General features: G+C 34.9%; 3 protein-coding genes across 4 annotated transcripts in view; 1 reads left to right on the top strand and 2 right to left on the bottom strand.

Annotated features, from left to right (window-relative positions):
- The window catches only part of LOC140809315 (elongation factor 1-gamma 2-like), a 30,863-nt gene extending 18,643 nt beyond the window's left edge, over window positions 1–12,220 (top strand). The window contains exons 1-8 of one of the 2 annotated variants that reach the window (XM_073166904.1): window positions 9,627–9,774; window positions 10,621–10,745; window positions 10,821–10,909; window positions 10,995–11,090; window positions 11,180–11,274; window positions 11,348–11,388; window positions 11,475–11,558; window positions 11,945–12,220. In XM_073166904.1, coding sequence (XP_073023005.1) covers window positions 9,714–9,774; window positions 10,621–10,745; window positions 10,821–10,909; window positions 10,995–11,090; window positions 11,180–11,274; window positions 11,348–11,388; window positions 11,475–11,558; window positions 11,945–12,094 — 741 coding nt within the window. In that variant the 5' untranslated portion in view covers window positions 9,627–9,713 and the 3' untranslated portion in view covers window positions 12,095–12,220. Of the gene's footprint in view, window positions 1–9,626; window positions 9,775–10,620; window positions 10,746–10,820; window positions 10,910–10,994; window positions 11,091–11,179; window positions 11,275–11,347; window positions 11,389–11,474; window positions 11,559–11,944 lie in introns of those variants that run through there. The other variant, XM_073166902.1, reaches the window with a different exon arrangement.
- LOC140809700 (flowering-promoting factor 1-like) lies at window positions 588–1,285 on the bottom strand. Its single transcript, XM_073167413.1, has one exon. It carries the CDS (start codon window positions 1,173–1,175, stop codon window positions 831–833), a length of 345 nt encoding a protein of 114 aa, XP_073023514.1. The 5' UTR covers window positions 1,176–1,285; the 3' UTR covers window positions 588–830.
- LOC140809627 (uncharacterized) lies at window positions 2,982–6,971 on the bottom strand. Its single transcript, XM_073167315.1, has 7 exons — window positions 6,480–6,971; window positions 5,240–5,292; window positions 4,647–4,739; window positions 4,153–4,376; window positions 3,534–3,600; window positions 3,286–3,399; window positions 2,982–3,176 (listed from the first exon to the last, which is right to left on the bottom strand). Exons 1-7 carry the CDS (start codon window positions 6,898–6,900, stop codon window positions 3,153–3,155), a joined length of 996 nt encoding a protein of 331 aa, XP_073023416.1. The 5' UTR covers window positions 6,901–6,971; the 3' UTR covers window positions 2,982–3,152.
- Window positions 12,221–12,325: the final 105 nt, after the last annotated feature.

Below are 12,325 nucleotides of genomic sequence, written 5' to 3'. Positions count from 1 at the left end.
CTCGGCACGACACTTAAAAATTGCAACTGCCACCCGTATTTTATTTAGTTTACTGATTAAATTTTCCCGCTAAAAAAAATAATTATACAAGTATGCAACACGTGATCAATGTGTGTGTGTATATATATATATTGTGTGAAGGGGAACAAGATGATAGGTCGGGGACGTTGGTTCATACAGATAGTGTCTATTCTTGAAAAGGGACATACAGCTATAATTTTCACTAAAGATTTGCTCCTCAACGAGCCCCGTCTGTAGGCAAATGACGTGTGTGGAAAATGCCATTTAGGATGAATCAAGTTCACGTGGGATGCCTATCCACCCATGCCTTCGCATTCGTATTTTAGGGACCTTTTTTAACCCCCAGAATCAATTCTCTCCCGTAAATCGAATAGAATTGAGAAAGTTTTCAAATATTAATGTAGTGTGTGTGTAAATATGGTAGCTAGGAAAAACACTCTGCGTGAACTATTCAAGGTACTATACATTTCACATGCACGACATTTTCACTTATGGCATGCACCTGTAGACTATGATTAGGGATACTTATATACATAATATTGGCAGAATCGATCTACAATATGCCTACGATCGGATTTTATTTAGCAGTCTTTGTTAATGTACATATATACCTTTCTAGATAAGTACTCCAATCCATATTACTTTCAAACCAACAACAAAAGAAATAAAGAAAGAACCAACTCGTAGTACAAACAGCGCTTACAACTCATGCATGTTCTCTGAAACATAAAACTAATTACAAATTATACAAAACCACACTCATTTATGCATGTACATGATACATAATTCAACTCCTGCAGCTGGGAAATTTAGATGATGTCACGAACATGGAAGATATTAGGGTTCTTGATGACGATATCGTACATGTAGACAGAATTGAACTTGGAGAAGTCCCATGGCAAAGATATGAGATCTATGGAAGAACGCTTGTGGAACTGGAAGAGGTCGGGATCCCCGTCGTAGTATCTCTCCCAACCTAAACCAATCAGAATCTGCTCAAGAAAACCGTATGATGACACCATTTGGCCTGTCGGCAAGTGAACCAACACCTTCTTTTTCGAGCCGCGCCTCCCATCTGAATCATACTGATGATCTGATGCATTTTCGACTAGTTGTATTACTCCGTTGTTTTTGAATAACCAAACACCAGACATGATGATTAACTTTCTTGATATATAATTGGGGGAAATATGAAATCTATAATCAAGGAAGGAAAGGGATAAATATATTGGAAATGAGCTAGATTGTGTTTGTGGAGGAGATGGAGGAAGGCTGGAGGGGTATTTATATGAGTAATGGGGACAGAAAGAACAGAGTAAGAATACTCTTGCAATCACTATTGGTATAATCGCTAGTGGATAAAAAGAGAGCTATAGTATGATCATAATATTTATTTAAAATAAAATAAAACTTAAATCTTAATGTGTGGTTTAATTATAAACAAAAACTTGTGTGAGACGGTCTCACGGATCGTATTTTGTGATACATCTCTTTTATTTGGGTCATTCATGAAATTGTATTACTTTTTATGCTAAGAATGTTACTTTTTATTGTAAATATAGGTATGGTTGACTTGTCTCACAGATAAAAATTCGTGAGACTGTCTCACAAGAGACATATTCTTAATTATATTAAATAAATTTAAGTTTCATTCGTAGAATACATTGAAGCGTCTCTTTCTTCATCTCATCTCGCCAAATTTTCGATTGGTCCGTCCATTGGAATGTTTTTATGGATAGGACTAGGAATGGATAATTTTGTTCATATTTTTTTGTTAGATATAAGTATAAATAGATATCGTGGGATCCATTTGACATTTTCAATAATAGTAGTAATTCTTTCTTCTTCTTCTTTTTTTTAAAAAAATTTAAGTGGGCGACGATGAAAAGGGAGATGACGAAGAATCTCTGTGTTTTTAAACTTGATTTTCAATATGGGAGAATCTTGAGCTGTCTCGAGTACATATAATCTTTTAAAAAAATTATATGTTGAAAAGTCAAATATCTTAGATCACGTGCTCCCACGCTTCATGACAAATGATACATCGGACGAGAAGCTGGAAAGATGCAAAAATTGTCCATGAGGGGATCTTCATTGATGTTACGTACTCTTTATATTCACTTTATGCATCTAAAAATTAAATAATATTATAGAAACAATTGATTAATCAACCTGATATTTTTTTTAAAAAAATTTGTAATTATATATGATTGAATCTAGCCAACCATGCATAGCAAAGAATATAATGTAAATTATAACGTGGATTTATATATTATATAATAATTGAAACTTGCATACAAATAGATTCACGGGCAGCGGGAAATGTGAATCAAGATAACCAATTCCACCATTAAATGGACCACACCCTTAATTCGTAGCACTCTCTTTTCTTCTTCTTTTTCTGAAAATAAGTAGGCAGTATATATGAATATTGAGGAGAACAATCACATGCCATCACATGGAAAATGTGTGTTCTAATTCTAATGGTCCAATGTCTATAGCCTACGTCTCAAATTAAAAAAAAAAATTAAGAAAAAATAAATATTTTTAGATCTCTAATCAATAAAATTAAAATATTAAGAGGACCGCACCCAACCGCCCCGCCACCCTAGGCTTCGTCATGGACTAAAACTCAAACAATATTCAATATATACTCGTATACATATTAGTATTGCAAGCAGCCGATGGCGTGGGTGCACAAAATAGTAAATTTAATTTCTACAATCTAAACTAAATCGATTACAAAAATAGATATATTACGTGTAAATAAAATAAAATAACAAATTATGGATTATTATAAATAATTTCAAAAATAATTATAAAATTTACTTCAATACAGGATAGATAGCATGCAAGTAGAAGTCGTAGAAATTAATTTGACATGTGTACGCAAAAATTGCGTCCATTCGTCACAAGGGTGTATGTACATATTTCAGAGTTAGAAGAAAAAACAGTACATAAACCAACATGGGCTTTTCCCTTTAACTAAGTTTTTATTGTAGATAAATATAAGAGAGGCAGTGGAAATTTCCTTGATCAATTGAACTTTGATATGCATACAACCATCTAACTAACAATACCAGTACAAGGTATCTGCGATATACAATGAATTATGGTTTCGCCTCCATCCTTCACTCTATGTCTTTTATGGCATCCTGGATTCATATTGTACATTGAATAGAAGAGGAATCAGTCAACATATTTTTAGCTTCAAACGTTCTATGCATCAAAACTGTGTCCAGCCATTTATGTGTGAATACGTACCTTAGCTAGGCGTGTAACGTAGGTAGCAGCAATTGCTGTTGCTAACAGCCCTAATCCAAGCGTCAATAGCTGACCATTCCCTACACTCCCTAAACCGATTCCAGATTCTTCTTGCTGCAAATCAATCAAATCCGATACAAAAAAAAAGGGAACGTTAAGTACTACTCTGACTGCTGCTCAAAACTTTCAAGAATATCAGAATCTTTAATCGACGAAATTCTTCAGAGGAACAAGTGAAGTGAACTGACAATAACTGCTCTGCCAAATGCACCGGCACTCACATACGCCCATGTTCCTGGAAGCATACCTAACCAACTGCAAATACAAAACAACATCACGGAATCCAAATCATCTTATTTAATATTTACTGAAATGCGTGTACCATGTTCGTCGGCCATACAACTTCAATATGCTACATTTGTTTTCACACAAAGTAGAAACCTCAGGTTTTTTCTTTGAAAGAGAAAAATAGAGATATATGGTACTCGATGACATGCAACATACAAGGTTATGAAAAACAATAATAATCAGCTGGAGAACAAGTTCCAATTGAATATCATGTGCTTGCTACAACTGCAGCTTAGCTTGAGTACATAGGACAAATTCAGACAAGTTAAACGACAAGAAATATGTTCTACTGTCAAGGCATATGTGCTCTAGTAATTAAATGAATAGAGCATTCAAACTTATTATTGCTCAAATAACTATGTTGCAGCTTCGAAAAAATAAAAATAGAATTAATAAAAGAAAAAAGAAACTCTACTCACGATAATGAAAATCACAACAATTTAGATGTTCGTACAATCAACCCAATTGTTTAACTGGAACAGAACGAAAATTATAGAAAGAAAAGAGGATGATGCCAACCTTCCAAGCACATAGGGTACAAATCGGACAGATGTAAGTCCGTATAGATAATTCCCAAGAGAAAAAGGAAGCAACGGGCTCAATCGAAGAAGAGTAACAACCCTGAAACTATTTTCCCCAATAGCTTTGTCTATTGCAAGGAATTTTGGGTTTTCTTCAACTAGCTTAAGAATACGCTCGCGTGCAAAATATCTGGCAATAAGAAACGCGACACTTGCAGCAATCTGAAAGCGGAAGGAATGCAACATTAGCTATCTATTGCTATTATTATGGAAGATCGCCATATATATATATATATATATATATATATATATATATATATATATATATCACGAAAAAAAGCATACATAAATGTTTTTGATGAAACAAAGATATACAAACACAATATATTTTACAAAAAATAAAGTAACAGAACATACACGCATCGCCTGCAAGAATTGCTAGTAGATAGATTTTTTTTCACGCCGTTCTAGAATTGTAGATTGCAGACTTACCGTGCCACTGATTGAAACGATAATAGTCCCAGTAAAAGAACCAAACAGAAGACCAGCCGACAAAGTTAAGGGGATGGCTGGTATTGCCAGTATCTGCAAGGAAAAATAACATATTACTACATGATAGATTTGTAGTAGTGTTACACATACGAGAAAATTAAAAGGGTTACACCATTCAACTGAAGAAAGGGGCCTTTGGAAGCAATTCAACAAGAACTATGTCACAATCACAAGATGGCAGCTAATGCCATTTTGTGCATGGATCAAGTACAGGACTTGAAAGTGGAAATCTGTCGGTTATAGTAATTCAAACCAGTTTTCATGTTTTCACTTTCCAAATTAAACCCATCAAATCCAAATAAATGTGTTCCACACTGTTCTGCTATTATTGTCAACCAATTAAAAGTTCTTAGATAGAAACCGTGTTTGATGAAGAAAGATAAAGTAGCCAAAGATAGAAACTAAAAATAGAAATTATGGTAGGAATTCAATTCCCTAACAAGCAATTTTGAGCAGGCTGTAGGGATGAAGTGGGTGCATAACAGACTACTTCCAACTACATGATATGCCCAATAAGAGGAGTAGATTCTTACTTCTAATCCAGAATACACTGCAACAAAAAGAGCGTATCCAGCTGGCCCATAACCTGCAATAGAACAGTCCTACAGAAATTTGAGGACAGTTTTTCTTTCCACATTAACATATGAAAGAAACATATGTTTGTTCTTGTATTTCAAAGATGTGATTATCCAGAAGCTAATAAAAAAAAAGATACAGACTCGATCTAAGCAATGACTTCTGGTTGTGATTCATAAATGATTTCGAATAGATTCATTCATAAAACAAGTAGGAAGCATTTTATTTACTCCCGCAACTGACCATTCCCACTGAAAAATTAGATGAAGCAACTGAAGTTGGCAGTGATATTTCATCATCAGGTATTTAATACAAAGAAAAAGGACCTAGAAGTTGTGTACACTGGACCATGACTGTGAATTCCGATACAAAAGGATCAAAACCTTGGTTTGGTGGATTGAAGTTAGTTAGAACACCAAGCAGCATGCAAAATAAAATTAAAATAGACTCAAATTTCAAACTACAATTATCAAACAAAGATTTGCCAATTAAACCGGTATATATTTTTCTGTTATAATCTAGACTTGAGTTGTCTTTTTGTTTTTGCCATTAAAGATGCCAAATTGTGGAACAGAATTACCCCACCAAACAATGATATTGGCAGCTTGTTCGCCAATTTTATAAGTTAATTAAAACAAATTATGAAATATTCAACTTGTTTTTTAAGTCCATATAAGTTAAATTCAAATAATCTCAGTACTTATTTTTTTTGTGGGAGAACAAATATACTTATTCTAATATCATAAATTATTTACAAATCCATTTTTCTTCTCTATTTTCTTTCAACGATTAGATCATTTGATTTTTTTCACTACCCTCTCGTTTTATTTCATTCTAAGTAAACTTATCTTATCATCGTCTTTAAAGGCTTAGTTTTATGATATCTACAATGATACAAGCTTCAAAAGATACAGTTTTTGCTAGATTTAGCAATATTTTGTTTCCAAACAGAACAGCAATATTTTGTTTCGATATTCTCCCAAATTTCATCACTACAACAGGAATTGAAGCAAAAGTTAACTAATTTAGATACCCAGCAGAAGTGAATAAATAAATCAATCAGTTGCTGAAGGATATAGAGTGAACAAAGCAATCCACCAGTAATAGTTTTTCATCAATTCAGTAACATAAATATCCGAACCAAATGATCAAGCATAACCATAAAAAAAGACACAGTGAACAAAGCAAAAACCTTACCATCAATGATGCTAGAAAACTGGGTCAAGAAAGCATTGATCTGATCCTTGTAAATGTATCCCACAGCCCCAAATCCACCAACCACTCCCACAAGCAGGAGTCCTGCCAAGATTGTGCCTTTAACAGCAGCGCCTTCTCCGTCCGCGGTATCACCATTATTTTCTCCTTTTGGGTTAAAATTCAAGATTTTCCCCGGATTATCTGGAGGCTTCGAGTGGGTCTGTTGCCGTTTCTTGATCTGTTTGAGGGCGGAGTATGGCTTCAAGAAATGGAATCGACTGGGTTTGAGTCGGAACAATGGGAAGTATAGGCACAGGCTTTGTTGGAGAGTGATGGACGGAGAAAAGGAGGAAGAAGGGAAGGCGTGGCACGGTGGAAACGATGGTGCTGATGCAGTTCTAACTGAAGGGACGCTGAGCATTTTACACCGATCAGTGTGGAAGGATAAAGTCGCTTGTTGTTTGTCTAGTTTTCTCCTATCTAATACTTTTATTTTTATATTACCATGTTTTTTAAGTTGATTTTTTTGGATAGTTTTGAGCGGGTGTCATTTTAGTTTTATTTAAACACTAATGATCCCCCTATAAAGATCTTGGTCATTGATGACCCGAGTACCACGACTTTTCTCGAGTAATCACCAAGTAGACCGATCTCCCACTCGATCATCCGGACATTTCTCCTCTTCTCGGACAGTCATCATAACCCAAACTCTCATACAAATATCCTGGTAACCAACTACTCGGGTCACTTCGAGAATTGAACCACACTCGAGTATGATTGATACATGCAGTCTAATCTGTCAGAACAACTTAGGCTTAGAATGTCCTAAAAGTCATCAGAAGCTAGAGTATGGGCAACCGACTTGCCATACTTAGTAGGTGTCACTGGAATCGAGGTACCTACCCAATTTTTTTACTATAAATAGCAGGTATACTTCTCATTTAATGATTCTGAAATCTTTTAACTCTCAAGCATTACACATATTTTCTCTCAAATATTGTTTGTGTTCGCTTGAAAAACCTGCTGACTTAAGCATCAGAGTGGCTATACCGGACACCCCTCCAGCGCTCATTCACGAGTTACTTTCTTGTCTGCAGGTACTAATCTCAGCCATTATCTTCACTCAAAATTCTCAAACACTATAAATTGTTGAGTTGATCCGTCGGAGCTCCTTACTCGGCTCACCTGTTTCAGCGTGATCGCATCAACTAACATCATATATTCATCAAATCTTTGTTTAAAAACGAGTTGATAAAAATAAAAATCAGATGCGAAAAATAAAAAAATATACGACTGCATATATTATATCGAGCCAATTCATTTGCTACTTAGTTTGCAGTATTTGAATAATGTTGGATTGATACTTGGAGCCAAGAACCGAGCTTGTTCGATTATGGCTTGAACTACCTGGATTACATCTGTCTCAATAATCAGTTTGGATCATCCCTAGTTGATGGCCCTCTTCAACCTTTCCTCAACATCAATAAATTCTGCAATATGGGTAGATAAAGCTCCATGCAGAAACCATCCTTCAGCAAATATTAAAAGGTCATTGGTGTCGAGTCCCACAATCCCCATCCCGAAATGGCTCGTTGATTTAATCATTGTTGCGTCAACATTCACCTTATGAACTCCAGTAGGTGTTGGTTGCCAATATGTTTGTGAATTGGGTTGTATCCCATATCAGTTTGGTATCGTCGATAATAGACTATAGTTTTCTCCAATTCTTTGGGTCTTGCAAGAACATCATCCTAATCTTTAGATTTTTCTTGGAACAAAATTTGATTTTGTCCAGCGCATAAACTCCAACATATCAATACGAGGCTTTCAAAATCATTGCAATGGTCGTGGTCAACTACCCACTGAAATAAGTCCACAAACATGCTCTGTTGAAAACCAATCAATTGTGGACATAAATCTGACATCCTCCAAATTTTTCGAGTAAAGCTATAATACCATAAAGTGTGTGTGATGAGTTACAGGTTAGACATTTCACATCAACTACAACTCCTTTAACGATGAGATTGGCACGCACCGATATGGCATTGAAGAGCAAACACCAAACATGTATTTTGAAGAATCCGGTAGGAAAAACCTCATCTCGATACCTTACTATTCTCCTTAGTTGTCAATCCCAAGTTAATATAATTCTTTTAAATATCATTTGAGGGTTTTACACTAGTTAGTACTAGTAATAGGTGTTCGAATATTTTAAAACTCATTTTTGTACAAAGCTTATACCGGAAAGTTTCGATTTACACTTTAAAAATTCATAAAAATTAAAATACATGTCCAAATATCATCAAACTTTTCAAAAATTCCTAAAAATAGCGCAGAATCGTTTGGAAGTTGGACATTCATGAAAATCGTGGGTGCGTGGCCGAGCTCAAGCTTTCACACGCAACCAAAATTTTTATAGGAGATGAGTCTTGTATTCCTTTTTTTACAATTTTTGTGTTGAACACTTTTCAAAATTCGAAACAGATCAATAATAGATCTGGAAAAACAAGAATGAATGTCAAGCTTGTTTCGGATGGCCGAAAATAGTACTTGCGACGATTGTCAGGATGATCGACTGACACATATTTAAACTAGAAAACATTTTAAACAACTTTCATGTGAAACTGAAGTGAAAAACATAAAAAGAAGAAAGAGTAAATCGAGTTAAAAGTGGAAATTTATATGTTGGCTACGCCATCAAATGTTGAATAAGATTTGTCGGGGTTGAGATTCCCAAAATATCTGTAGAGGACTAACACTTCTGAATGATATATAGAAAATTTCTCACTAATTACCAAACAGGTTCAAAGCGAAAGGATTTCCATCGATGACCAAAGATCAAGTATTAACACTCGATCATCACATCCATAGAAATAATGATGTATAACTGTGTACTCTTTAAATAGAGATTTTTATGAGAAAGTGATCACTAATATATGGTCGCTTTTGTATATTAGAAAAATTTCTCATATTACTGACATGTTTGTATTATTTATATAAATTTTAATATCGAACATAATTTTCATATTTATTGTGAAGTATAATTATATTTGGAATAAATTTTAAAATTGTAAAATTTCAATTTATTTTTCTTAAAAGAAAAAGTATTATCGGGAATGAGATATGTTTTATGTGTTAGAAAAATTTGGTTTCAAAACATTTATAAGGCAAAGTACAGAACCACTTCGTCGCCCTTTACTAAACATAAGCCAGCGCGGTTTCATATCACGGAGAATGAGCGCAAGCGCGGGAAACCACTACAGAGAATCGGCGCATTCAAATTTATCGAATTCAGGTATGTTGCTGTTAATTCTTCGATTTGATTCTGTTTCTTTTTTGGCTATAATTTTATTTTGAAAGCTATCGATTATTTCTCTAGATCGATCTTCATCAAATATTGCCGTGACGTTTAATTTAGGATCGAGTCCTTTTGTTTTACGTTCATTGATTTCTATATGATAATGTGTTATCCAGTATGTATGTGAGTGCGTGGTACGTTCATGCACATACGATCGGGTGCGGAAACATTGTTTGAACTGAAAGTTATGTGAAATCTGATAGTTTCTATCGAATCATTTTCTACGAATTGTGAAATTTTTCGCTTGCCTGGAAATTATACTTCTCCCTAGCTTGCATGTGAATTATCGCTAACATAAGCTGTAATCAATTTTCAAGCTTATTGTTTTTCTTATATAATTCTAAAATAAAACCAAATCACTGTCTTTTATCTAGCAGCAAGCAACTCGCTATTTGTATATGAAATTTAAAGCGTGACTAAACGCAAAATGTAATTTTTTTGCAAATTTATAGTAGTTCAGCTTCCCATTTTATTATTACCTTTTAAGCTACAAAACAAAACATAATTTTAAGGATCATTTAATTCACAGTTCTTCTAACGGACTCTCTTGGTCCTGTCCATTTATTTTTTCTTGGTAGCAGAATTTGGCATACTGTTTGATAACATGGACAATGTATGTTGTCTAAAGTTAATGATGTAGGTGGAAGTTGATACAATTTTTACATTCTATCACTTTCTTATTTCGATTTGCAATTTGTTACTAATGCTCTACCGGTGTAAGAATGTTCTTGAAAATGATCATGTTTGGAAATTGACTGGGGCAGGAATTTGAATATGGTGTAGGTTGCAATGGGGTTTGCATCATGAGCACCACGTGGAAAGATGAGCAACACCCTTCCTTCATCAACTTTATCTCCTGCTTCCTCAATGAAAATTCTTGCCGTCTAAATTTTGTTTCAATTGATCCAGTAGCCACCCTTCCTATACAATATTCATTTCCAGTATGACATCCTTTTTAACTTTTAAAATATTATTCTTCGCAGGACTTCATTTTTAACTGTGGAGGTGTGTCTGCGGCTTTCATATTTGTGAGTAATTGGGATTCTAATGACAATGCGTCTATCTTCAGCCGGTAAATGCTGCATATCCACCCTTCACATTTCTGTTGCTGATATTTTTTCATCTTTATTTGTATGTTCTTTCATTCTTTGGTTCAGAGTTCAGAAGTTGAGGGGACAGTTTGCGAACTTGTACTTGGTTGTTACCCTCCCAACAAAGGATCAAAATGATTCTTTCGTTCGCTCTTATTTCAAGTGAGATAGGCCATTTATCCCTAACGATGCATTACTCCTAGCGTCATGCTTCATGAACTGAGTACTGGTTAACACGTGCCTTTCCAAAGATATGGCATGGAGCTTGGCAGGCCAGCATTCATGCCTGTAAAAGACTTGGAGATGGGATTTGAGAAAATTGTCAAGGTAGCACTTGCTCGAGGAGGTAAGATTACATTTCTCAAATCTAAAATTTATGAGGATCCTTGAACCATTTTTTTCGTATGGATTTACTGCAGCATGTAAGAAGCAGGATGTCGCAGCAAAATTGAGAGCAGAGGTTTTTTAGTTGAACCTTTTCTACATGTTTCGGTTATGTAGTTTTTCTTTGCAATTCATGACTAACAAATGTTAATGTGCTTATAGAGGGAAATGTCTGTGCAATCATTGAACCTCTATATCAAAGTGGTTACATCTATTCCTGGGATTGATAACCATGACGCCCATGCGGTAATAAGATATTTTCTGTTTCAGAAATCACACATTGACTGACTGACACACCTACATATTTTAATTTTTTAAAACGTTTTCTGGTGTTGAAACTTGACCACTTGATGTTGGTATTCTTCTTTTGTTAAAGTGCAACTTGCATGCTTTGAGCATGTTGAGCTCAATGTTGAAATTTACTAGTCAATTTTGAGCTCTACATTTTAATCAGGCCAAGATCGAGTAGTACACAATTTGGGCCCAACTCCATCATATGAATCTAATATGCAGGCTGCGCTGCCTACCTCCATGCAAGATGTAGCGGCATTGCTAAATACCAGCTGATTTTTTTATGATATAAAATTAAAATCTCAAAAAAAATACTCACATGTCAGGCTTCTTCGTTTCAGCTTAATCAAGCGATTGGTTCCATTGAAGCAATAGCAAAGGCTTCCAAGGAGTACATCATGGATAACACTGATCTTTCGGCTGAAAAAGCTGAACTGATTGCAAGGTTCTTCGGAGATCCGAAGTATTACCTTGGTCCCAAAATCAAATGAGTAATGACTTTTATGCTATTACATGTGGCTATCTCGTGTAACTTTGAACCTTACTAATGTTGCACCTTTTAGCGAACATTTCCCGTAGCATACCAAAACTGATTACTGCCAGGAAATCTTATGTTTGCTGCTGTTTCTGTTCTTCAAAACTAGCCAGTCATATCTTTTCGATTATTATTGCACATTCACGTCATATCATATCTAAAAACCAGGTAACAATTTCAAAAAACC

This window comes from Primulina eburnea, chromosome 13 (genome assembly GCF_022965805.1).
Source record: "Primulina eburnea isolate SZY01 chromosome 13, ASM2296580v1, whole genome shotgun sequence".
Taxonomy (NCBI): domain Eukaryota; kingdom Viridiplantae; phylum Streptophyta; class Magnoliopsida; order Lamiales; family Gesneriaceae; genus Primulina; species Primulina eburnea.
This window is presented reverse-complemented; position numbering and strand designations above follow the sequence as displayed.